Source organism: Salmo salar, chromosome 15 (genome assembly GCF_965601325.2).
Source record: "Salmo salar chromosome 15, fSalSal1, whole genome shotgun sequence".
In the NCBI taxonomy this organism is placed as follows: domain Eukaryota; kingdom Metazoa; phylum Chordata; class Actinopteri; order Salmoniformes; family Salmonidae; genus Salmo; species Salmo salar.
The window spans coordinates 53,366,861-53,391,547 of NC_138305.1; the positions used below are offsets into that span (position 1 = coordinate 53,366,861).

At 42.8% G+C, this 24,687-nt stretch overlaps 2 protein-coding genes across 2 annotated transcripts in view; one reads left to right on the forward strand and one right to left on the reverse strand.

Annotated features, from left to right (window-relative positions):
* The window catches only part of rad51b (RAD51 paralog B), a 53,296-nt gene extending 43,497 nt beyond the window's left edge, over positions 1 to 9,799 (forward strand). The window contains exon 10 of the mRNA XM_014144964.3: positions 7,327 to 9,799. Coding sequence (XP_014000439.1) covers positions 7,327 to 7,460 — 134 coding nt within the window. The 3' untranslated portion in view covers positions 7,461 to 9,799. The remainder of the gene's footprint in view (positions 1 to 7,326) is intronic.
* A 9,983-nt stretch (positions 9,800 to 19,782) lies between these two features.
* zfp36l1b (ZFP36 like 1 zinc finger CCCH-type b) lies at positions 19,783 to 24,011 on the reverse strand. Its single transcript, XM_014144961.3, has 2 exons — positions 23,820 to 24,011; positions 19,783 to 21,320 (listed from the first exon to the last, which is right to left on the reverse strand). Exons 1-2 carry the CDS (start codon positions 23,868 to 23,870, stop codon positions 20,262 to 20,264), a joined length of 1,110 nt encoding a protein of 369 aa, XP_014000436.1. The 5' UTR covers positions 23,871 to 24,011; the 3' UTR covers positions 19,783 to 20,261.
* Between the last annotated feature and the right edge of the window lie 676 nt (positions 24,012 to 24,687).

The window sequence follows — 24,687 nt, forward strand, 5'->3', positions numbered from 1 at the left end:
GCTGTTCTGATGGCAACTCAATATTAGGAAAGTGTTCCTAATGTATGCTATACTCGGTGTATATGGGATTCTGAATGGCACAGAGGTCTAAGGCACTGCATGTCAGTGCAAGAGGTGTCACTACAGTCCCTGGTTCGAATCCAGGCTGTATCACATCCGGCCATGATTGGCCCAGCGTCGACCGGGCTAGGCTGTCATGGTAAATAAGAATTTGTTCTTAACTGACTTGCCTAGTTAAATAAAGGTTACACATAAGTTGAATGAAATTACACAACCACTTTTTTTTTTCTCTCCATATTTAGGCACCGTGTTTGGGGGTTAGCAAACACACACTTACACACACACACACTTATTTTATTGTCCTTGTGGGGACCAAACAATTGATTCCATTTCAAAACCTTATTTTCCTTAACCTAACCTTAACCCCTAAACCTAACCCTAATTGTAACCCCTAAGGCTAAAATAGCCGTTTTCCTTATGGGGGGGCTGGCAAAATGTCCCTACTTTTCTTTGTTTTACTATCCTTGTGAGGACTTCTGGTCCTACACTCACACACAACCAAACTCAGTGGAAATGGAGCATTTATGAATCATCCTAGTTTCATTCTGGCTCCTATTCGATGAGCTCTAATTTGAATCAGATGAGCCAGCCCTGTTCTGTTTCACAGTGACTAATGACTATACCCTAAGCGTTACGTTGGCCTGGCACACAGAGAGAGCATCAACTCAGCCCTCGTACACTAAAGCCAGGCCACGTTATATTATGGGCCCTTTTGTTCTTCTCCCTGCTGCTCCATGAGCTACAACACAACAACCGATTCAACATGACATCGGAAGGGAGAGATGTTTTCTAAAGATGGCCTATTTAATTCGGGCTGAGGAGGAGCGAAGAGTTTATTAGCAGCAGACCTGGGTTCAAATACTATTTGAAATCCTTTTCAATTCTTTATCTGCGCTTGATTGAACTTGCCTGTCTCAATGGAACCAATAGAAAAGTAGTTAACGTACAAACCTCACCCACCTGGCACTCTGGCAGGCTAGTGCAAACAATCAACATATTTAAAAGATTTCTGAATAGTACTTGAACCCAGGTGTTCTTATTAGTAGCCCAGACAGACGGCAGCAGCATAGCCGAGCGGAGCTGCAATGTTCTTCTGTAACCCAGCGTGGTCCAATGCCTCCCATTAGAGGCACATAGATAAACATGAAACAAAAGGGGCCTTGGCTTGGCTGACTCAATGTTTCCAGCGGGCCTAAGGGGTAGAGGGTGGGAGGAGTGGGGTAGGGGAGTACCGGGGAGGGGGGAAAAACACAACCGCACGGCCCAGAAGAGTCTCTAGCTGCCTGGGATACAAGCTCCATGCACACTGACTCATTATTAGCAATCAGCTGCTCTCTTGCTGCAGTTCTGGAGCTCCACAAGGGTCAAGGTCCCATGACTGGCTGGATCTCTGCGCTGAGAAGTTGAACTGCGTGCCGAGTGGTAATAGCCCCTCTGTAATTTAGCAGTTTGATTTGATTATTGGTGAGGTTTGTCTTGGGCCCGGGCCTGTGAAACTGAGAGAAAGAAGGGGCTATTTACAAACTATTATGTAAGACTTCAAACAGGCGGAGTGCTCAGTACAGCAGAGAACCAGAGAGGCTTGGAGGATGGTGGTGGGAGTGTTGTTAGTTCCCCTCTCTGTGTGTGTGTGTGCCTAGGGCTAACACCCTGCTACAGTATAGCCCTAGGCTCCTATAGGCCCCATGTTGTTACCAGAGACTGGCCAATAGAGAGCTTGGCGTAGGCTGCTGGGGTGGAGATGGACTTGGTTCAGCTCCAGCAGGAGAGCCCCCCCCGCCCTGCGTTACTTTATACAGCGGCAGGTTTTACCAAGGTGTTCATTTCAAGACTCCCCTTTATCTCCTTCCCTGATCCCGACTGTCTCCGTCTGAGGGGCCATAAATTAAAGGTGGAGGGGTGGATACAGGAGCCCCCTCTGACAGACAGATGCAGAGCTCCTGTTCTGTTCCCCATCCCCTATCGCTGACCTGGACCCCTGCCTGCAGAGCGCTTTCTATCGCTCAGCTCCCTCCGACACACACCATCTCATTTTTCTTGAATTCCACTTTCCTTCTAATATGTCATCTCTGCTTCCCACAATGCCCTGTAGAGGAGAAGAGAGGATCTGTCCTCCTCCATCCGAGTTGTTATTCTCTCTGGTGCCTCACTACGACTGACCCATTTTGTCTTGTTTTGCTTCTTTTTGGAAGGGGGAAAAAGTCCGTCATAAGCAAATCCTCCATAACTATCTTGACTCATCTCCGGGCCTGTTTGAGTGTGGTTGTGTTAAAAGAACTATCCAGTGTTTCCAGATTTCTATGAAATCTGATCTATAATTCATTATAATATGAGGGAAATTGTTTTCTTTTAAAAAAGGATTAATTACATATGTTAAAAAGCAGCTTTTCTGTGTTGGAAGGGTGTGGGCGTATACCGGTCATTACAAATATTCTTGTGAATAGACTGCTGATTGGCCAGCTCATCCTCCTAAGGAGGATGACATCATCCTTGATGAGTAAATAGCAATAAAAACCTTTTTAGATACAAGTTTGAAGTGGGGTTTTTGAAGTGCTTTGGCCACAAATAGGATGAGTCAATAATAATATTTGGGGATGAATTAACAGAATGTGAACTTTTCATTGTACAGTTACTTTAAAATGCCGTAAAAATGAATTTGAGCTGCCTCGGTCTGTGATTGTAATGAGAGAGAGAGAGAGAGAGAGAGAGAGAGATAGATAAAATTCACATGAAGTTTATCTCACTGCTGGAGTGAACCATTTCCTCCTCATCGCCCCCCAGCATTCACTTCTGCTTTGGTACAACCCAACCATTGTTTGAAAGTCTAGGTAGAAAAATGGAGGCCTGAAACACGGATGGCTGTTTAGAGAAGAACGTTTACCAGGCATGTGGGGACCGCCAGACTAGTTTGGTCTGTATTTATTGTTTGCTTATCTTTCGGCTACGTGTGTATTTGTCTCAGGGAGGGCATAGCAGCGTGCTGTATGATAGTCTTGGAAGGTCAAGAGGTCAGATTCTGGGGACTGAAATAAAGGGGCATGTGACATTGATGTCATGGAAACTCATTGAGGTGAGTGTTCATGATTTGAATTTTTTGTTTTGTTTGCTCTTCTAAAAGTGCATGTTAGCTAGCTATGTAGCCTACGCTAGCATAGTATAACAGGTTGATTATTTTGCTTTTCACTCGCGTAAGCCTATAGGGGCTATATGCCGACTAAAAGCCCTTGACTTGTCTAACAATCAATGCGATTTTGTTTCACTGAATCTCTGTTTGTATATTTGGTTATTTGATCTGTCTGGGCAAATAATTGGAGGTGGCAGCTCATCTATTTGTTTGCTAATATCTGATCAGACAGATTTAGCATGCCATGTAGCATAAATCAAGTGTATTATTGACTCGTGCATAGGCAATTCGAAAAGACCCCAGAGGTTATGAAATCTGAACACGAGACTCACATTGTTTTGAAATGTATAGATCACTATTATTTTCAGTGCATATCATGAAAGAAGATGGTCCCAATTGAACACCCTATGCCTGCTCCCTACTAAGCGTAGAAGCTACGCCCAGGCAGTGGTGGAAAAAGTATCCAACTGTCATACTTGGGTAAATGTAAAGATACCTTAATAGAAAATGTCTCAAGTAAAAGTCACTCAGTAAAGTCCTACTTGAGTAAAAGTATTTGGTTTAAAATATACTCAAGTATCAAAAGTAAAAGTATAAATAATTTCAAATTTCTTATATTAAGCAAAACTGATGGCACCATTTTCTTGTTTTTTAAATTAACGGAAAGCCACGGGCACACATCTTTTACATTTACATTTTAGTCATTTAGCAGACGCTCTTATCCAGAGCGACTTACAGTAGTGAATGCATACATTTCATGCATTCTTTTTTTGTTGTACTGGCCCCCCATGGGAATCGAACCCACAACCCTTGCGTTGCACACACCATGCTTGCGTTGCAAACACCATGCTCTACCAACTGCTATACCAACTGAGCCACAGGGAAGGCTAGTATTCGTTTACAGACTAAGCATGTGAGTTTAGTGAGTCCGCCAGATCAGAGGCAGTAGGGATGACCAGGGATGCTTGGTTGATAAGTGCGTGAATTGGACTATTTTCCTGTCCTGCTAAGCATTCAAAATGTAACGAATACTTTTGGGTGTCATTAAAATGTATGGAGTAAAAAGTGCAATATTTTCTTAAGGAATGTAGTGAAGTAAAAGTAGTCGAAAATATAAAAAGTAAGGACAGATAACCCAAAAATGTGTACTTTAAAGTATTTTTACTTAAGTACTTTACACCACCGCGCCCAGGTGTAGCTCATAGAAGGGCTTATGCCCAGGTGGTGCAACAGGTCCAATTTGTTGGTTCGACGTAGAGCTCATTTTACGTCAGACCTAGAGTTGCAACCCACTTACGACCAACTGGTGCAACCGGCCTCTGTGTTGGACAAAGTCAATAAATTTCCTCTGGAAACTGGAATGACACTCATGTGTTCCCCTCTATCTTCTTCTTATCAAGTGCCCCCTCCTCCTAGACTTTTCACTCCATCCTCATAGACCAGTCTACTCCACTTCCCCCACATCTCAACGGTTTCCACTCAACAGTGTGGCTGTGTGAGGGAGTTGTTTAATGTTCTGTATGTTTCTTGCGTCATCAAATTTTATTTGTCACATGCGCCGAATACAACAGGTGTAGACCTTACCGTGAAGTGCTTACTTACAAGCCCTTACCCAACAATGCAGTTCAAGTAATAGTTAAGAAAATATTTACTAAATAAACTATAGTAAAAAGTAACACGGTACCGAATCAATGTGCAGGGGTACAGGTTAGTCGGGGTCATTTGTACATGTAGGTAGGGGTAAAGTGACTATGCATAGATAATAAACAGTGAGTAGTAGCAACAAGAAGGGTCAATGTAAATCGTCCGGGTGGCCATTTGATTAATTGTTCAGCAGTCTTATGGCTTGGGGGTAGAAGTTGTTAAGGAGCCTTTTGGATCTAAACTTTGAGCTCCGGTACCGCTTGCCGTGCGGCAGTAGAGAGAATAGTCTATGACTTGTGTGACTGGAGTCTTTGACAATTTTTTGGGCCTTCCTCTGACACCGCTTAGTATATAGGATCTGGATGGAGCAGTTGCAGCTGTAAATCTCTTTGAGGATCTGGGGACCCATGCCAAGTCTTTTCAGTCTCCTTAGGGGGAAAAGGTGTTGTTGTGCCCTTTTCATGACTGTCTTGGTGTGTTTGGACCATGATAGTTTGTTGGTGATGTGGACACCAAGGAACTTGAAACTCTTGATCCGCTCCACTACAGCCCTGTCAATGTGAATGGGGGTGTGTTCGGCCCTCCTTTTCCTGTAGTCCACGATCAGCTCCTTTGTCTTACTCACGTTGAGGGAGAGGTTGTTGTCCTGGCACCACACTGCCAGGTCTCTGACCTCCTCCCTATAGGCTGTCTCATTGTTGTCGGTGATCATGTTACTTTCTAAATGTAATCAGGATCCGAATCGGGGCGGCTCCTGAGGGCATTCTCCAGGGGCCTTGTACGACCCATACTGTAAGTGGACCATCTCACAGTTATAGCAATGGATGTAGCTATATTAGACAAAGCGATCAGCAGACATACAGTAGAGCAATAATTTATAAACCAGGATTTCCCATGGATACAGTAGTGATTCACTGCTCCTTACTTCCTGGTGTCTAGGGATGTCTGTGATTGAAACAGAAACAGGTGGGGAACGGCTGGGTTTGGTCCAGGCAGTGTTCAGAATAATCTCCCGGGCTCCTCATTGTCCTCAGTCCTGCTGCTTCCCTTTAGGATTGACTTGTCCCAAAAGGCCTTTTGTTCTCAGGACAATCGCCTGTGATTATGATTTCTGCCCTTTTCTGGAGCAAGATCATCTTTTGAGATTAAAGAAGACAGTTTTTATCGTTATCAAAAGCTAAATGTGGGCCGGCTGAATCGGGGCGGCATTGTGGTGGCAGTACACTGGTTGTGTAGGGTGTTGGCATCTGAAGACATGGCGTCTTCGTTAGTAGGTTAGATACAGTAGATTTGAGAAAAATTTGCGGTGAGTTGCAACAAAATAATCGCTCTCCTTCATCATTGTAACCACGCCTAGTCTAAACATTCAGGTGTTTATCACCTTTTGAACCTCCTCCTAGCTCCTCAGAAGTAGCAGGGTTAGGGAGAAACTGATTACATGTAATCAGATTATTATTATTTTTTTAACGAACTAATCAGTTATGTTAGCAGATTTTTTGTGTTTTTGTAATCAGATTACTTCTTGGATTACTTTTAAAATCAGAAAGGATATTAATAAATTGACATCTTTCTGTTTTCTCAATTCCAATCAATTCGGTATTGAAAAAAGGCTCAAGTTTAAATTTGTTCCATTGGAGCGAGTCGGACCAGTCAGAGACCACTATGATAACATACCAAATGCGTTTGATGGGTCCTTTTTGTCTTCTTCTTATGCCTTTTAAGGGAAAAGTAATCAGATTATGTTACTGAGTTTGGGTAATCCCCAAATTATGTTACTGATTACAACTTTGGACAGGTAACTAACAGATTACATTTAGAAAGTAACCTACCCAACCCTGCCTACCAGAAACACCATAATTATACCTAACAGAAACACCATGGATAAGGAATGAAAAGGAAAGTTCGCCTAGCTCCACAATTACTCCTCACCTGTCTAAACTGCATACAGTACACTTTGACAAGTTAAATTTGTATTTGATCAGTTGGGCCCATTTCACTTCACGCAGTCAAACAGACGTACAGCTGTTTGTCATGGTCTGTAGCCACCCTGTGCTTTCTGAACCCAGCTCCTCTCCCCTTGAGGAATGGATAAGGATTATGGCAAAACAAAGAAATGTTATAAAAATACCCCCGATGACGTCCATAGGTATCTAAGTAATCAATCCCCTATTTTTCTTTGGGCCAGGTTTTGTTTTACATAGTCTGTTTTGGATCAACGTTTTCTGTAAATGTTTACCTCACACGAGCTCACATTGGTCCCTGACTCCCTACCCATATGGTAACCTATTGAAACAAACCAATGACCGGCAATTTCCTCAAGCCCCAGGCTGTTGCCGAGAGAACTCGTGATGAGGGGGTATTTGTCATTCAGAATAAAACTCAGATGGACCAGTAATATGGAAATCCATATACACTGGTAATGTAATACCTCGCTTCTGTTGTTTCGGTGGGACCCAGATCTATTACATGTTAAGGGCCCTGTTTTGTGTGTTTTCTAGGAAATGATGATAACCAGGAAGTGTTGCATCAAGGCACAGACCCGGGCCTCCAGCCGATCAGAGTGAGGACAGGATTCAACTACAACCTGACACAAGCCAATCCTGCTGGCGTTGGCCACCTGAAGTGTCTTTGACTGTGTGTGTGTGTGTGTGTGTGTGTGTGTGTGTGTGTGTGTGTGTGTGTGTGTGTGTGTGTCAGGGCTCTACAGTGCTACCATTTTCGGGGCATATGCTCCTAAATATTTTGCTGTGCTACCAGGAATTTTAATTTGGGAATACCAGTGCCCATAGAAAACACATCACCCAGGTAATAATTGTTGTAATGATTTCTCCGCAGCCTCCGTAGTATGCAATCATGGTGGCACAGAAAGAAAGGAAAATCGTTTTTTTAGGAGATGAGGATTCATATAGATCCAATGTATATGGAACGCTGTTTGGGTCTTGTGTGTCAAAAAAGTAACAAAAAAATAACGCTATTTGACGTGTCAAGTAACGCTAACACAATTTGACACCTCAAATAGGCTTGTTGACCAATCAGGACCTGAATATGACTGCACGTCACATAATTTAACACGTTCAGTAATGTTTTACGTAGTTATTACACATTGATTACACAATCACTGCTGGACATAAAAAAGCTAGCTAGCTGAGGGATGCAAACAATGTTCTTCCCCAAAAACATAGCAAAATGACATCTGTTTCAGTAGCTATAGTTAACTAGCTAACTATCTAACTAGGTGGTGTCATCTAAAATACTCCTAATTTACAAGACAGTTCTTATTTGATTAATGGTGGTTGGACCCACCTATGTGAAGCTAGCCACAATAAGGTTTAGCCACAACAGTGGAATTGGCGGTTCACCTTCAAAAATAAAATCAAATGTTATTTGTCACATGCGCCAAATACAACAGGTGTAGACCTTACAGTGAAATGCTTACTTACAAGCCCTTAACCAACAATGCTTTAAGAAGTTAAGAAAAACGCGTTAAATAGAAAAAAAGAAAAGCACATTTTTTTTTGTCCATTTAAAATGACATCAAATTGATCAGAAATACAGTGTAGACATTGTTAATGTTGTAAATGACAATTGTAGCTGGCAATGGGTGATTTCTAATGAAATATCTACATAGGCGTACAGAGGCCCATTATCAGCAACCATCACTCCTGTGTTCCAATGGCAAATTGTGTTAGCTAATCCAAGTTTATCATTTTTAAAGGCTAATTGAGCATTAGAAAACCCTTTTGCAATTATGTTAGCACACCTGAAAACTGTTGTTCTGATTAAAGAAGCAATAAAACTGGCCTTTAGACTAGTTGAGTATCTGGAGCATCAGCATTTGTGGGTTCGATTACAGGCTCAAAATGGCCAGAAACAAAGAACTTTCTTCAGAAACTCATTAGTCTATTCTTGTTCTGAGAAATAAAGGCTATTCCATGCGAGAAATTGCCAAGAAACTGAAGATCTTGTACACCGCTAAAGCTAGCTAGTTACCCCAGAAGTTGGTGATAACATCTGTATCAAAGATATTTGCAAACATTTTTGATCCTGCTCATTTGATCCTGCTCTAATTCCAAATGCTCACACAGACGTTTTCCCATTCGATCGAAAAAAATAATTCCTTATTACCAACGCAGTATTGTACAACTTTGGCTGTGATCATAATGGTGGCTCTTGGCTTACACTTGCAAATTCAGCACACAGAATTCTACAATAGAATTGTATTATTTGACATGTCATATTAAAAGCTTATTTGACCAGTCAAATAGTGTTATTTGATGTGGGGGTTTTTACATGCAAAAAAACAAACGCCATTCCATAAATGTAGGCTATATCTCAATCTTAAAAATCTATTTTACTGGTGGTAAACCCTGTATTTTTTAATTGCTGGCAATTCTCATTAAAAGGGGCAATCTGCAGTTAATACATCCATTTTTTTATACTTATAAATTAATAATGTAAACCCATTGATTCTTGAAGAGTATAACTTATAAATGCCCCATGAGCTTAGCAGACAAAATAAAAGCTTGTTTTTCCCAAAGTAAATGTAAACAAAGACTGTATAGCCTCAAAACAAAAAACGGAAATATTGATATCATGGATTGTCAGTCCTTGCATCCATAGCTCTATCTATGCGTTTGAGTGTGGTTACATTTCTCCAGCCCCATCCCGCAACCTTTTACAGAAACAAGCCTTTTGTTATCATTTCAACTGCGGATTGCCTCTTTAATATTTGTCAATGTGCTCCTACATTTTTCAGCTCAGGACCACATGTGCTCCTTGTAAAAACTGTAGAGCCCTGTGTGTGTGTGTGTGTGTGTGTTTTGAATTTGTGTGTGCATGTCTGCTCACAGTATGTGTGTTTGTCTGTGTTTGTGACTTGGTGTCTTTAACATTCCCCTTGTTGTTAATTAGAATGTTCTCAAAATACCATGTACAATACTGTATATTAAAATAAAACACTTCACCAACCTACCAGACTGAAGTCAGTGTTGTATTAACCTCAGCAGTTCCTGTGTGTACAAAAGAAGGATTGGTCATAGATCTATTGCAATGCCGCTGTCTTTCTAGCTGGCTTCTCTGAGGTGAAGGTAAGGGCTCAGAGTTTGCTCAAGGGGAGACTGATGGGAGTACCAGCCAGGCAGGTCTGTCAATGTTTTATAGAAGTGGTACTCGGTGTCAGGAACACAGGTGAAAGCCAGACACAGAACCTCTCATATACACAACTGGGCGGATTTCCTCCTGGACACTGCTCATAGACAGACTAGCCTACACTGAGTGTACAAAACATTAGGAACACATGCTCTTTCCATGACATTGACTGACCAAGTGAAAGCGATGATCCCTTATTGATGTCACAGGAGACTGAAAAGATTTGGCATGGGTCCTCAGATCCTCAAAAGGTTTTACAGCTGCACAATCGAGAGAATCCTGACAGGTTGCATCACTGCCTGGTAATTTTTTTTGGGTCATTTTAGCAGACGCTCTTATTCAGAGCGACTTACAGTAGAGTGCATACATTTTTATTACATTTTTTTTTTAAATACTGGCCCCCCATGGGAATTGAACCCACAACCCTGGCGTTGCAAGCGCCATGCTCTACCAACTGAGCTACAGTGGGACTGTAGTATGGCAACTATTTGGCCTCCGACCACAAGGCACTACATAGGGTAGTGCGTACGGCCCAGTACATCACCGGGGCCAAGCTTCCTGCCATCCAGGACCTCTATACCAGGCGGTGTCGGAGGAAGGCCCAAAGAATTGTCAAAGACTCCAGCCACCCAAGTCATAGACTGTTCTCTCTGCTACCGCACGGCAAGCGGTACCGGAGCGCCAAGTCTAGGTCCAAGAGGCTTCTAAACAGGTTCTACCCCCAAGCCATAAGACTTCTGAATATCTAATGAAATGGCTACCCAGACTATTTGCATTGCCCGCCCCCCCTTTACACTGCTGCTACTTTGCGTATGTGTACCATTCAGAGGTTGAATGGGCAAGACAAAAGATTTAAGTGCATTTTAACGGTATGGTAGTAGGTGCCAGGCGCACCAGTTTGAGTGCGTCAAGAACTGCAACGCTGCTGGGTTTTTCACGCTGAACAGTTTCCTGTGTGTATCAAGAATGGTCTTCCAGCCAACATGGGACAGCATCCCTGTGGAACGCTTTCGACACCTTGTAGAATCAATGCCCCGACGAATTGAGGCTGCTCTTAGGGCAAAAGGGAGTGCAACTCAATATTAGGACGGTGTTTGTAATGTTTTGTACATTCAGTATATACAGTTGAAGTCGGAAGTTTACATACACTTAGGTTGGAGTCATTAAAAGTTGTTTTTCAACCACTCCACACATTTCTTGCTAACGAACTATGGTTTTGGCAAGTCGGTTAGGACATCTACTTTGTGCATGACACAAGTCATTTTTCCAACAATTGTTTACAGACAGATTATTTCGCTTATAATTCACTGTATCACAATTCCAGTGGGTCAGAAGTTTACATACACTAAGTTGACTATGCCTTTAAACAGCTTTGGAAATTTCTGAAAATGATGTCATGGCTTTAGAAGCTTCTGATTGGCTAATTGACATCATTTGAGTCAATTGGAGGTGTACCTGTGGATGTATTTCAAGGCCTACCTTCAAACTCAGTGCCTCTTTGCTTGACATCATGGGAAAATCAAAAGAAATCAGCCAAGACCTCAGAAAAAAAATTGTAGACCTCCACAAGCCTGGTTCATCCTTGGGAGCAATTTCCAAACGCCTGAAGGTACCACGTTCATCTGTACAAACAATAGTACACAAGTATAAACACCATGGGACCACGCAGCCGTCATACCGCTCAGGAAGGAGACGCGTTCTGTCTCCTAGAGATTAACGTACTTTGGTGTGAAAAGTGCAAATCAATCCCAGAACAGAAAATGACCTTGTGAAGATAATGGAGGAAACAAGTACAAAAATATCTATATCCACAGTAAAACGAGTCCTATATCGACATAACCTGAAAGGCCGCTCATCAAGGAAGAAGCCACTGCTTCTTCAGGAAGTTAAATCTTGGTCGCAAATGGTCTTCCAAATGGACAATGACCCCAAACATACTTCCAAAGTTGTGGCAAAATTGCTTAAGGACAACAAAGTCAAGGTATTGGAGAGGCCATCACAGGCCCTGACCTCAATCCTATAGAACATTTGTGGGCAGAACTGAAAAATCATGTGCGAGCAAGGAGGCCTAAAAACCTTATTCAGTTACACCAGCTCTGTCAGGAGGAATGGGCCAAAACTCACCCAACTTATTGTGGGAAGCTTGTGGAAGGCTACCCGAAAGTTTTGACCCAAGTTAAACAATTTAAAGGCAATGCTACCAAATAATAATTGAGTGTATGTAAACTTCTGACCCACTGGGAATGTGATGAAAGAAATAAAAGCTACTATTATTCTGACATTTCACATTCTTAAAATAAAGTGGTGATCCTAACTGACCTAAGACAGGGACTTTTTGCTAGGATTAAATGTCAGGAATTGTGAAAAACTGAGTTTAAATGTATTTTGCTGAAGTGTATGTAAACTTCCGACTTCAACTGTACCATCATCATCCCACAGTATAGTACAGTACAGAACATATTGCACCAACTCATCTGGGACTCTGGACCTTTCAGTGTTCACCACCAGGCCTGAATGTATATACAGATGTTTCTCCCTGGCCTGCAGAGTGGTGGTATGTAAGTACTGACGCTCTGTGTGCTGTGGCTGCTGTGTAATGGCTCATTGTGTATAGCTGTGGCCGTCTGTGGTTAAACAGTGCTCTGCTGTGTGGCTCAGCAGGTTACAAGCCCCTGGGGCACTAGGCGAGAGGAGAGAGCAGGCTGGACAGGTTTCACACATGCACACAGCCACTGCTGGGAGAGTTTACCGGGAGACTGAAAAGTGCCTCTCAGTCGGCTACTAATTGACACCCTTTAAGTGGCTTTTAGCTCGAGGAAAACCCATCAATCTTCTGCTGACTCGAATGGGACTTGATAGGCCGTTACCATGCCTCCCGTTCCCATGACTCCTCCAGTGCTTTAAGGGGAAGTTTGGCTGATTAGCTGAACAATGGTGTTATTTTGGGTAGTTCCTCCTTTTTCTGTTGTTTTTCCCTCTGTGTGTGTATTCTTTTACATACATCATACAGTAGTCACATGCTTTTTCTTGTGTGTGTGTGTTATAGCTCACTGCCAAAGAGAGGAGGAACCGTAATAAAGTATTCATATGAGTATCAAAAGGCAGTATGTTTGTCTTTTTAGTCATAAGCGGTTTGCTCGAGCCATTCTTTTCACGCCAATCAAAGAGCAATGGGAGTTTCCCCTAGTTTTCCCCTTAGTAGTCCTCACGCTGTTTTATGTTCTGTGTTTGGTCAACTCACCGAATTAGAACGTTCTGTCAAGTTCAAACACACCACTATTTCACTTCTAATGGAAAAGAAAAGAACAGCAGTGAGGTATCGCACGCACATACACACAGCTAGTCTTTATGATGAGTGCTGACAGGTATGGCAGTCTGTAGCTGTTTGTTGGAGAAAGTAGTGCTGTTCAGTCTTGGCTAAGAGTGTTCAGTCACAGGGCCCAGCATAGCCTCAGGGACAGACAGCACTCCTTCACCAGGGGTGTCAGCCTTTGTTTTTTCCTTCACACACCCTGATGATGGTTAGAAAGACCCCGCAGCAGTATCTCACACTACCCAGTATCTCACACTACCCCGCCTTTGCCTGTAACGAGAAAAGACCCTAGTCGGTGCCAAAACCGCACTTCTCAAATCATAGTTCCTCCTTGCAACTGCTTTTTTTCCAATGTTGTCGTCGTAGGCTTGATTCGCAGCCAGTCAGGAGCGAGGAGTTACTTATGACACGGCCTGTGGGAGGTGGAGAACCACGTGACTGGACTCGGGCTCCGCTCCTGCAGGTTGACTTAGCCAGCACAGCACTGGAGTCTTGGAAAAAGTCATACAATGGCTGGGAAATTGTAGCAGGGTCACGGGGCTGGGAGCAAAGTACGCAAAACACGCTCCATCTGTCCCTATCAGCTCATCCCTGTCGCTACAGCCGTCTCCTAACCAATGAGAAAGGTAATGACAATGGAACATTTCATTTTTTTTTTAAATTTAACCTTTATTTAGTCAGTTAAGAATAAATTCTTATTTACAATGACGGCCAGACCCGGACAATCGTGCGCCGCCCTATGGGACTCCCAATCACGGCCAGATGTGATACAGCCTGGACGGGAGATAGAGATTGCATGGCCCCTCTGCTCTAATATTCACTCTGCTTTTGTTTAAGTTTTCTAGTTTGTTATTATCTCTGCTTGTGTAATAAACCTTTACTAAAGGTTTATATCTGAGTCAGGCTCCCGCTTTTAGTATTGGTGCTATAATCAGCATCTTTAGGGCTGCTGTCAAGTAAAACGACTCCCTGCAATTACATTTTTTCCCCCTCACTTTTGTCAATGATCAACTCCATCCATGCCTTTACTTTGGCAAACTCAACTTAGCCAAATACTGTTGTCAGTCATTCAAATAGGCCTGTTGGTGAATCGGTCAGTCAAATAGGCCTACCCATGTGTTACTTTAAGTTGATGTTCCCAAGTCCCCTTCACTCCCCGGCGAATAGAGCTCAACTTCTCTCACACCCCTTCCCCCTAATATGTGTGCACTCATCTCATCTTTTTAAATCTGGGCCTTCCTCAGTGCTATTAATGTATGCAGAGCCAAATGCTTTAGCCTGATAGGGAGAATCCAGTAGGTATGGAGCTCTCGGTCTGTCTCGCTCGGTTTGTTCTCTGTTTCAAACACATGGGAAAATACAGCTGATAGAAGAATTACAACATCTAGAGCATCAACTACAGTACTGGTCTGGTCTCCTCTTTTCTCCCGCAGCTGCACTTCTTAAAGGCCCAATGCAGCCAGTATCAAATCATTTCTGGGTAACAATGAAGTACCTGACTGGGATTTTTGACCATTTTAATTGAAAACAATGAAACAAATAGCTTCTTAGCAAAGAGCTATTTCACAAGCAAGAATTTTGCTAGGACTGTCTGGCAGTGGTCTGAGTGGGGAGGGAAAAACTGAAAACAAGCTGTTATTGGCATAGTAACCTAGCGTAGCAGGCGTTGAAAGACGCCTTAATGGAGTTCTCACTTCCGTTTTTCAGGGGAAATGGAAGTTAGGTTGAAAATACTGTAACCCTGAAAACCGTATAATAGTATTTTCTGACTACTCCGTATAGGCTACTGGCAGAGAGGTTTGGAACTCTTCCTTATTGGTCTATGAACTAATTAACTGCCAGGCAGGCCAAAACTCCATCCCACCGAAATAGGCTGAAATGTCAGGCGACCAACACTAAAAGGGCATTATCATCATTTTCATAATTTCACAGTATTATTCCAACCACACATAGTGTGGAAATAAACTAAATGACCAAAAGTATGTGGACACCTGCTCGTCAAACATCTCATTCCAAAATCATGAGCATTAATATGGAGTTGGTCCCCCCCTTTGCTGCTATAACAGCCTCCGCTCTTCTGGGAATGCTTTCCACTAGATGTTGGAACCTTGCTGCAGGGACTTCTACACCTGCATTGCTTGCTGTTTGGGGTTTTAGACTGGGTTTCTGTACAGCACTTTGAGATATCAGCTGATGTAAGAAAGGCTATATAAATACATTTGATTTGACTTGCTTCCACGAGCATTAGTGAGGTCAGGCACTGACATTGGGCAATGAGGTCAGGGCTCTGTGCAGGCCAGTCAAGTTCTTCCACACCGATCTCGACAAACCATTTCTGTATGGACCTTGCTTTGTGCACGGGGGCAGTGTCATGCTGAAACAGGAAAGAATGTCATTGTATGCCGTAACGTTATGATTTCCCGTTACTGGAACTAAGGGGCCTAGCCCAAACCATGAAAAACAGTCCCTGACCATTATTCCTCCTCCACCAAACTTTACAGTTGGCACTATGCATTGGGACAGGTAGCATACTCCTGGCCTCCTCCAAACCTAGATTTGTCCGTCAGACTGCCAGATGTGAAGCGTGATTCATCACTCCAGAGAACACGTTTCCACCACTCCAGCTGACGCATGGCATTGTGTATGCTCATCTTAGGCTTGTGTGCGGCTGCTCAGCCATGGAAACCCATTTCATGAAGCTCCCGACAAACAGTTATTGTGCTGACATTTCTTCCAGAGGCCGTTTGGAATGCGATAGTGACAGATAATTTTTACACGCTATGTGCTTCAGCACTCGGCAGTCCCGTTCTGTGAGCTTGTGTGGACTCCCACTTCGCAGCTGAGCCATTGTTGCTCCTAGACGTTTCCACTTCACAATAACAGCACTTACAGTTGACCAGCGTGGCAGAAATTTTACAAACCGACTATGTTGGAAAGGTGGCATCCTATGACGGTGCTACGTTGAAAGTCACTGATCTCTTCAGTAAGGCCATTCTACTGACAATGTTTGTCTATGGAGATTGCATGGCTGTGTGCTTGATTTTATACATCTGCCAGCAACGGGTGTGGTTGAAATAGCAGAATCTACCAATTATAAAGGGTGTCCACACTTTCGTATATATAGTGTATATGCTGAACAAAACATGCAAAAATGTTACTCAGTTCATAAGGAAATCAGTCAATATATAAATAAATTAGACCCTCATCTATGGATTTCACATCACTAGGCAGAGGGGCAGCCATGGAGGGGCCTGGGAGGACATAGGCCCACCAACTTAGGAGCCAGGCCCAGCTAATCAGAATCAGTTTTTCCCCCACAAAAGGGCTTTATTACAGACAGAAATACTCCTCACTTTCATCAGCTGTCTGGGTGGCTGGTCTCAGACGATCCCGCAGGTGAAGAAGCCGGATGTGGAGGTCCTGGGCTTGTGGTTACACGCAGTCTGTGGCTGTGATGTCAGTTGGACTTACTGCCAAAAATCTCTAAAATGGCTTATAGTAGAGAAATTATCATTAAATTCTGTCAATAGGTCTGGTTGACATTTCTGCAGTCAGCATGCCTATTGCACACTCCCTCAAAATTTGGGACATCTTTGGCATTGTGTTGTGACAGAACTGCACATTATAAAGTTGCCTTTTGTACCCATCAGAAGGTGCATCTGTGTAATGATCATGCTGTTTAATCAGCTTCTTGATATGCCACACCTGTCAGGTGGATGGATTATCTTGGCAAAGCAGAAATGCTCACTAACAGGGATGTAAACAAATGTGAGAAATGTGCTTTTTGTGCATATGGAACATTTCTGGAGTCTTATTTCAGCGCATGACACATGGGACCATCACTTTACATGCGTTCATTGGTTGAATATATATAAAACACAGGAACATTGACTGCACTGGACCATTAAAGGCACAGTGATCCTCCTGCAGGAGTCTCTGTTCAAAGGAATCAGAAATCACTGATGTGGTAAGGATTCACAGCACTTGAGAATATTTTACACCTTGTCCTTCAGGCAACACCCACCCACTTGTTGAAACAAGTACACTTCTCTCTAGTAAAGTGTCACGCCTTGGGTGTTTCAGTCATTAGCAGGCAGTGGTTTGGTTTCTAGGCTACATTCAAAAGGGTTAAGGCAGCCGAGAGAGTACTAAACCAACAAGGTCGTAGCTGGATCATGAGGTAAGAAGTTAAACAAGATGTTTTTGCTTAGCATACTACAATGAAAACCTGAGTACCAGTCCATGCAGCCCCACTGTTTTGCTTTAAGTTTGAACTGACTTAGACTAATGGAGCAGCCAGGTTCCTAACTTGTCTCTGTGAGGAAATTGGAGATAAGTCCAGGCCTCAGGGGAACCAGCCCTGGCTCTGCCTAGTGTGGAATAACAAATGAACTGAAACTGCAAATCATCAGCTGTAACAGGCCGAACTGAGGGACTGGGAGAGTCACTGTAAAAGCTCAAGTCTCCTTCCTTACAGTAACCATGGTGAAAGGCTGATCTAGGTCCTCAAGACAAGAAGTAGCAACCCTGAAAGTTATGGCTGCTGTTCCTCCGTTTCTTTAAAATCACAGTAGAATAGCACACCAACCAACAGTAGTTTCAGAGAGAGAAAGCACAGAAGTTGGATTTCCTGTCTTGGAAATGTTTTCCTGGAAAACTGTTTAAGTAATTTTTTGGTCTGACTATGTGGGGGGGGGGGGTAGCTAGCTTTTCAATGGGAACTTTCAAACAAAGTTCCCCAGTTTGCTGGTGTAGAGACTGTAGCAAGATAAGTCAGATATGTGGTAGGATAACAAACAGGGCTGTTTGCTCAAGATTTCAATAGCACCGCTTCACCCACATGAACTCTATGGTTCCCCTTCGATGCCCAGCCCAAATAGAGCCAGCTTCTAGTACATGGGCCGCTTTCTCCACTGATAAATATTCTCACCCTAGTCATGTGATGTGAGGGTTGCTGTATATGATCATTACATAAACAGTGATAAGAAACACAACGGAAATGTTGCCAACCTCGGCCACAAACAACTCGTCAATCAGGAAGACAGACGTTCAATAGAAATATGGGTTTTATTAGTTAAGTTTAAACTGCAATCTGTCATTTAAAAAAAATAAAAAATACATGAGAACAAAGAAATTACTGTGGTGAACAGCAACAGCTGCTATAAAGAATACATTCAACTGTTGCTTTTCATGTGTCAATCCTGTTAACCTTTATACTTAACTACAAGTTTGGGCTTAAATCTGCTGTGTTATAAAACATGTGATAAAGGCACAACGCTTGGGGATACCTGGAATGTATTGATAGGCACTTATGGGAACGAGTGGTCCAACAACACAACTAAAAGTGCTAGTAAATGTATGCATGGTATTGCGGAATAGGTGAGCATCCATAACTAATTAAAATAAAGAGCTTTCTATTTGTCGTTTACAGCATAAATGCTGGTTATATAGGCTAAGTGACTTTTAAATACTCAAATTTATATTTTTCCCAGTCAAAAGGACAGTGAAATAACAGGGAGTGGACTGTTACCCCAACTTCCAACTACATTCTAGAGGGCCTTCGAGAGCTGCTGCAGCCCACAACTGGAAGAGAAATTAAGACATCAAAATAGAGAACCTGAAAACCGCAGTCCAATCAGGGAAGAGGAAAAACAATAAATATAAACGCAAAAACATTTGCATTTTTTGTATTTAAATTAAGATTCACTTTCAAAATAAATCAAAGTGTAGTTACAAAACAAAAATGTCATTGCAGTATAATATATTACCTGTAAAAAAAAAAAAAAAAAGTCTTCATAATCTTACGATTAATACGGAAGATCATAATTTAACATAAAAGAAAATATATTCTATCGTTTCATTATCCAGATAAATACAAAATAAAAAAAATGCTTTAAGATCAGCAATAAATACATTTTGATAAGTTAAATAAGCAGTGACAAGCAAACCTTCCGTTTGAAGGTTTTACAAAACAATATAGTTGAACAAGGTGGAATCGATGGGAGAGCATGGCGCTCATGTGATTCGACAGCGGCGACTGAGGTGTCATCTCAGTCAGCTATTGAGCCGAGTGGGGGCTAGGAGAACGGGGGGGGACAGGCCAAGCTCAAATATGAATGTTTAACGACCAGTTTACATTGATGACCAGTCCTACTCCTTCCACACAACTAAGGAAACCACAGACCAGTAGACATTTACTAAGGGTTCTTAGTAGCACCAAAAGAAAAATTCTTCCAGCCCCGATTCAAAAAAATAAAAAATCTGTGTGTTTGTCCAGTCCTCATAATAACATTTTTGTTTTTTTTTATTTAAGAGGAAAATAGATTTTTTTGCAATCATTAGGACGTGGAAAAAGTAACAATTGTTGTCCCGCACATTGATCGGACAACACTAAGGCACTTCATTTAATCTGGTAGTCCAATCATTTTTTTGATGGTTTAACTTGAAGAGAAATGGGAACCTTTTTTTTTTAAATGGAGCACGAATTTGTCAAGTCCTCGAGACATAAAAGTATGGGATGTTTGAAGATTGCTGCCTGTGCCACATCTATGGCAATATGAAGATATGCAGCAACGCTACACACAAAACGACAGGGGAATCCTGCCTTGGGACATACTGAAACTTCCTACAGACCTTATCCATCCCCTCTGATTTCTACTGTTCACCGTTATTGTAGCACTTCACCCAAGGCCAACTTGCTACTCACGATTCTTGAGTGACCACTTGGCTGAATGATTGATTGGGTAAAACAAAAACACCTCTGTTGGCTAATTGGAGTCATCTGAGATGGGGGGAGGGGGAAATAGGGTAGCTGAGTTTTCTGATTGGACTCAGTGGCTACAACACTGCTACACAGAACCATGTCCACTTCTGGGTTGTAAACAAGGCCAGGAGACGAGGGGGACAGGACCGTGGTGAGACAGGCACTCACTTTCTCTCTCACTCCATGCATCCATCGGGTGTGTAGGCTCTCTAATCATCAGAGATGGAGAGCCTGCTGAAGATGGGCAGGCGGCGTGAGGCATCCAGGCTGGGGGATTCGGAACCGCTCTGACTGCCCAGGCTGCTCTGGTAGCCCTCCTGGTCGGAGAGAGAGTCCGGGGGGCTGGGGGGACACTCCGACATGGGCCGGAAGAAGCAGGGGGTAGTGGGGGAGTGCGGCGCCGGGGCCAGCAGGTTGGGCTCCAAGACAGGGGGCCCCCCTACTAGGCTGGGGCCAAACAGATTGACCAACTCCTGGCTGGAGTAGGTGAAGGGGTTGCTGGGCCACTCGCTCAGGTCCTCTGTGGAGAAGATGGGCGGCGGGGTGACCGAGGTGGGGCTGTCCTGTAGACCGCCCTGGCTGGGGAAGCCGGCGAAGCTGAAGCTGTGCTGGAGGCGGGGGCGCTCCATCTTGTTGAAAGTGGAGAACGGTGGCGGTGGGCCACGGCGCTCCTCTGCGTTGTGGATGAAGTGGCAGCGCGGGCCGTAGGGGCAGAAGCCGATGGTGTGGAAGGTGCGGCACAGCTCCGTCTTGTACTTTGGGTGGCGGCTCAGGCTACGCAGCTCGTGCATGCCGTGGGCAAACTGGCACTTGTCGCCGTACTTGCAAGTGCCGTTCTCCTCGAAGGGCCGGCACAGCTCCGTCTTGTAGCGGCTGGAGTTGACCTGCTGCTGCTGCTGGCCCTGCCCGCCGCCAAGGCACTGGAGCTGGCTGCCCGGCTTGAGGCGATCCCCGGTCTCAGAGAAGGAGCGGTCCCGGAAGCGGTTCTCCTTGTTACTGCCACCACCACCAATCAGGAGCGAGGAGGGGTCAGCTTTGAGACTGTTGATGAACTGATTCTGGTTGAATTTGGCATTGGGGAGGGTGACCGAGTGGCGGCGCTGGAACAGCCCACTGCCCCCTGCAGAGGGGGCCCCCACTACCTTCCTGTCCAGCAGGGAACCAGTGGGGGGACAAGAGGGAGGGTTGTTGGCACCAGTGCAGACTGGGACAGATGTGGAGTGGGGCCCACCGAAAGTATTGTTGTTGTAGTTAAACATCTTATTGTTCTGCAAAGAAAAGAACAGTCATGCTTAATAAAAAAGTGTCAGTGTCAATCAGTACTGAATAAATAAAAATACCCCTTCTCAATTCTCCCAAAACATTTGGAGCTAGCCATGTTTGGTTACAGTCCAGACCCACTACAAAAGCAGATCCAGAATCTTAATGATATACTTACTAGTTCAACAGCACTATAGAAACACTGGTCTCCAAAGTCACAAGTTAAAGACAATTGTGCAATCCGTTTACTCTAACTAGCTGTAAATCAAATAAAAAGCACTGCCAAACAATTATGGCCATAGCATGTTGGCTCGACAGTGATGGTACGGACCGCAAACCCTCAGGGTGCTGCACAGATGCTATAGAGGCTCTAGTCTAAAGCACCCAGATAAATTCTGATTAGAAGCATTTTTTCCCAACACTAAATGGTTAAATGAGTGACAATGTCATTATTGCAACAGTTTGAGTAGGAAACATACTATCATCTTAAATTGACATGTTGAATTACTTTGACATATTAAATTATTTTATATTGTGCCAATTTCCCCTAATGTGGACAGTTTGTTTTACTACCTTAAACAAGCTTGCATTTTCACCCAATAAAACTGAGTGGAATTGTACATCCTTTTTACCTCAGATTGGTAGGTGTTATACCGGCATATTTGGAAATAGCCATGGGATGGTTTTTCAATACTGTTGAAACATATACAAAATGTATGTGGATAGATAGGTATCTACTTTAAGTAAATACCTGTAGTCAACTTGTGCAATACCTTGAGATAGAAGATTTCGTTCATTTCACCAGTCACAATTTCTCATTATAAAGTTAACAGGTAGTCCCCCAGTCAAGAGACTGTGGCCTTGAGTCACTCACTGTTGTGCAGCCAGGTGTTCTTGTTACTGTGTAGAATTCAAACCTAAAATATTTACCAGTTAGATATCTTAGAACTATTAAGTTACTGTCTAAAAAATGTGCCAAATGCTCTGCAGTTCAGCATTTGGTTTGCTAATTTAGTAGCTAGTTAGCCATCTTGCTAAGTGGTTAGCTTCTTCCAAAGTCAAGTCAAATCAACATCAGACATTCCAGAAGTTCTCATCTAACCAACCATGTATGTATAGGTTATTCCATGTTTCGGTGTGGCCTCTGAAGTGTTCATTTAAAACAGCACGACACTCCAAACGTTTGCCCCTGTTCTATTGATTTCAGCGTAATATCTTATGGAAGTGATTAACAACAAGCGATGTACACATTATTTCCAGATCACGAGTGGCTTTTTGAGCGGTGTTAGTTTTTAACAGGACGTGAACCCCCATCTCCCCCCTCTAGCTAATTGAATCTAATTGATTTTAACACGACAATCGATACGAGTATGGACAACAGTGTTGCGTTTTTGTTTTGGTGACATTATCAAAAATGCAGTTCGCTTTTCTGCAGGTTGTCCTGTAACCAGTGGTAAGGTGCTCGTTTAAAAAAAGACATGTAATATTATTACTATTGTTTCACATTTGTAGATAAACATAGTACATTCCGTTTCACCTTTTCTCTATATTGATTATTGATTGACAAAAAAAAAAAAACTCTTGACATTGGGCTATTTATCAAAATGTATTTTTTTGAAGCAGCGACAGCATTTCAATTTAAGTTAAGAATATAAAATGACCTTTCAACACGAATTTCCAATGGTATTGTACTTAAATCAGGTAATAACTGCTGAATATGTCCAAAAACGTGCTGTGATTGATTCATTTTGACTAGAAATCAGCAAAACTGTTATTGCTTGCCTAGTGATAGGCACCAATGCCTTTTACATAGTTAGACATCATAGATAATACAATAAGATTAAAAACGATAACCAGTAAACATCGGGTAATCTAACTCAAAAGCCATCGCTATTTGATACACCGTAGTCAAATGCTGACATGTAACCTTTGTAGCCAATATTTTCAAACTTAGGCACAACTGTTTACAATTCGTACTGTGTGAGAGATTTCCATAACGTTATCCGTGCGAGAAACAGCACAGTTTGCACACACACAAGCGCTTAAATTGTTGCAAGAAAACTAGTAGCAGCTAGGATTGAATCCGCATGTTGCTCATTTTCAACCAAATAGCTGGCATGCCATGAGATGTGAACTCATAGATAGCTACGTGTTGCATTTTCAAATAATCATTTTTTTTGCGATCACTTAGTAAACTAACATTTAAAATAAATGATAAAATCGCGACGCTAACTACTCAAGACCAGAAACAAAAAAACATGTGACAGAAGCAGCGTTAACTTACGTTGCCTGGTAAGGTAGCTAATTATTAAAAGTACCGAATTGTTAACGGCCAGTAAACACTTTATACTTTGTCATAAGTTTGTCACTTACGATCCAAAACGTGCATTAAACACTCGCTAACGTTTGCTGAACAATCCCGAAAAAGTTAAATGAACTAGGCGAAGCTAACCAAGTCAGCTAGTTAGCAATTAGCTAGCTCGAAGCAAGCAATACACATTCATTACCTTGTTCATTTCGTTGTAGTCGAAGAAAGGAGAAACGATACTTGCAGTCATTTTTGTTGAGTGGATATTGTAAAGTAAATATAAAATAATGTATCTAAAGCACAGGGCTGGTGGTAAATCCAGATTAAAGTGTTCTTTCTGCCCTGCAGAGAGCCCCCTCTGTCCTGCAACAGTTGTGCGCAGATCCTTTTTAAAAGCTCTATGCATGGTTACGTCTGCTGGGAGGGACCTAAGTGTGATTGACACAAGTAACTGTCTCGCCCTCACCACTTATTTCTTGCTTGTCAGAGCAGCCCTTTTTCAAACTTTTTTTTTGGGGCCCAGGGACCAGCAAGGCATGGCCTTATTCCTCTGGGGACCGCTTTGGTAAAACATTATGGAAACTCGCTTTTTCTTTATAAAAATGAATGAATTATGTATTTACTTGGCTTCCTCTTTGTTTGTCTGTCTATCTTTTTGCCTGCTTGCCTGCCTGCCTGTGTCTGTCTGTGTTGTAGTCATGGACAGTGTCGCTCTCTGTGCTTTCTTCATGGGCAGTCTTCGGGGGCTCTGTTTATGGGCTGTGTTCTGGGGCTGTCTGTCTATAAATGACAAGACAAAAATAACTGAGTCGTTATACACAATCATATACTTTTGCTGTCAATAAAAACAATGTTACAACCGAATCTTTATAAACAAATACATCTTTCCTTCTATCGAATATATACAAAAAAAAAATGGAATAGTACAAGATGTTTGACTCACCTAATCATTGAGACGGGTGTGTCTGTCTCCCGGAAACCAACAGTTCAGACCTCTGGGGGAAGGAGAGGGACACTCAAGGTGTTTTTTAACAGCCAGTCTGCTGCAATATTTATATTTTTTTGCA

Bases quoted from the DNA above. Each gene is read 5' to 3' on its own strand.
- zfp36l1b (XM_014144961.3), bottom strand. From the start codon at position 23,870: ATGACTGCAAGTATCGTTTCTCCTTTCTTCGACTACAACGAAATGAAC. The intron at 21,321-23,819 runs GTAATGAATGTG...TTTTCTTTGCAG, and splicing joins ACTACAACGAAATGAACAAG to AACAATAAGATGTTTAACTA.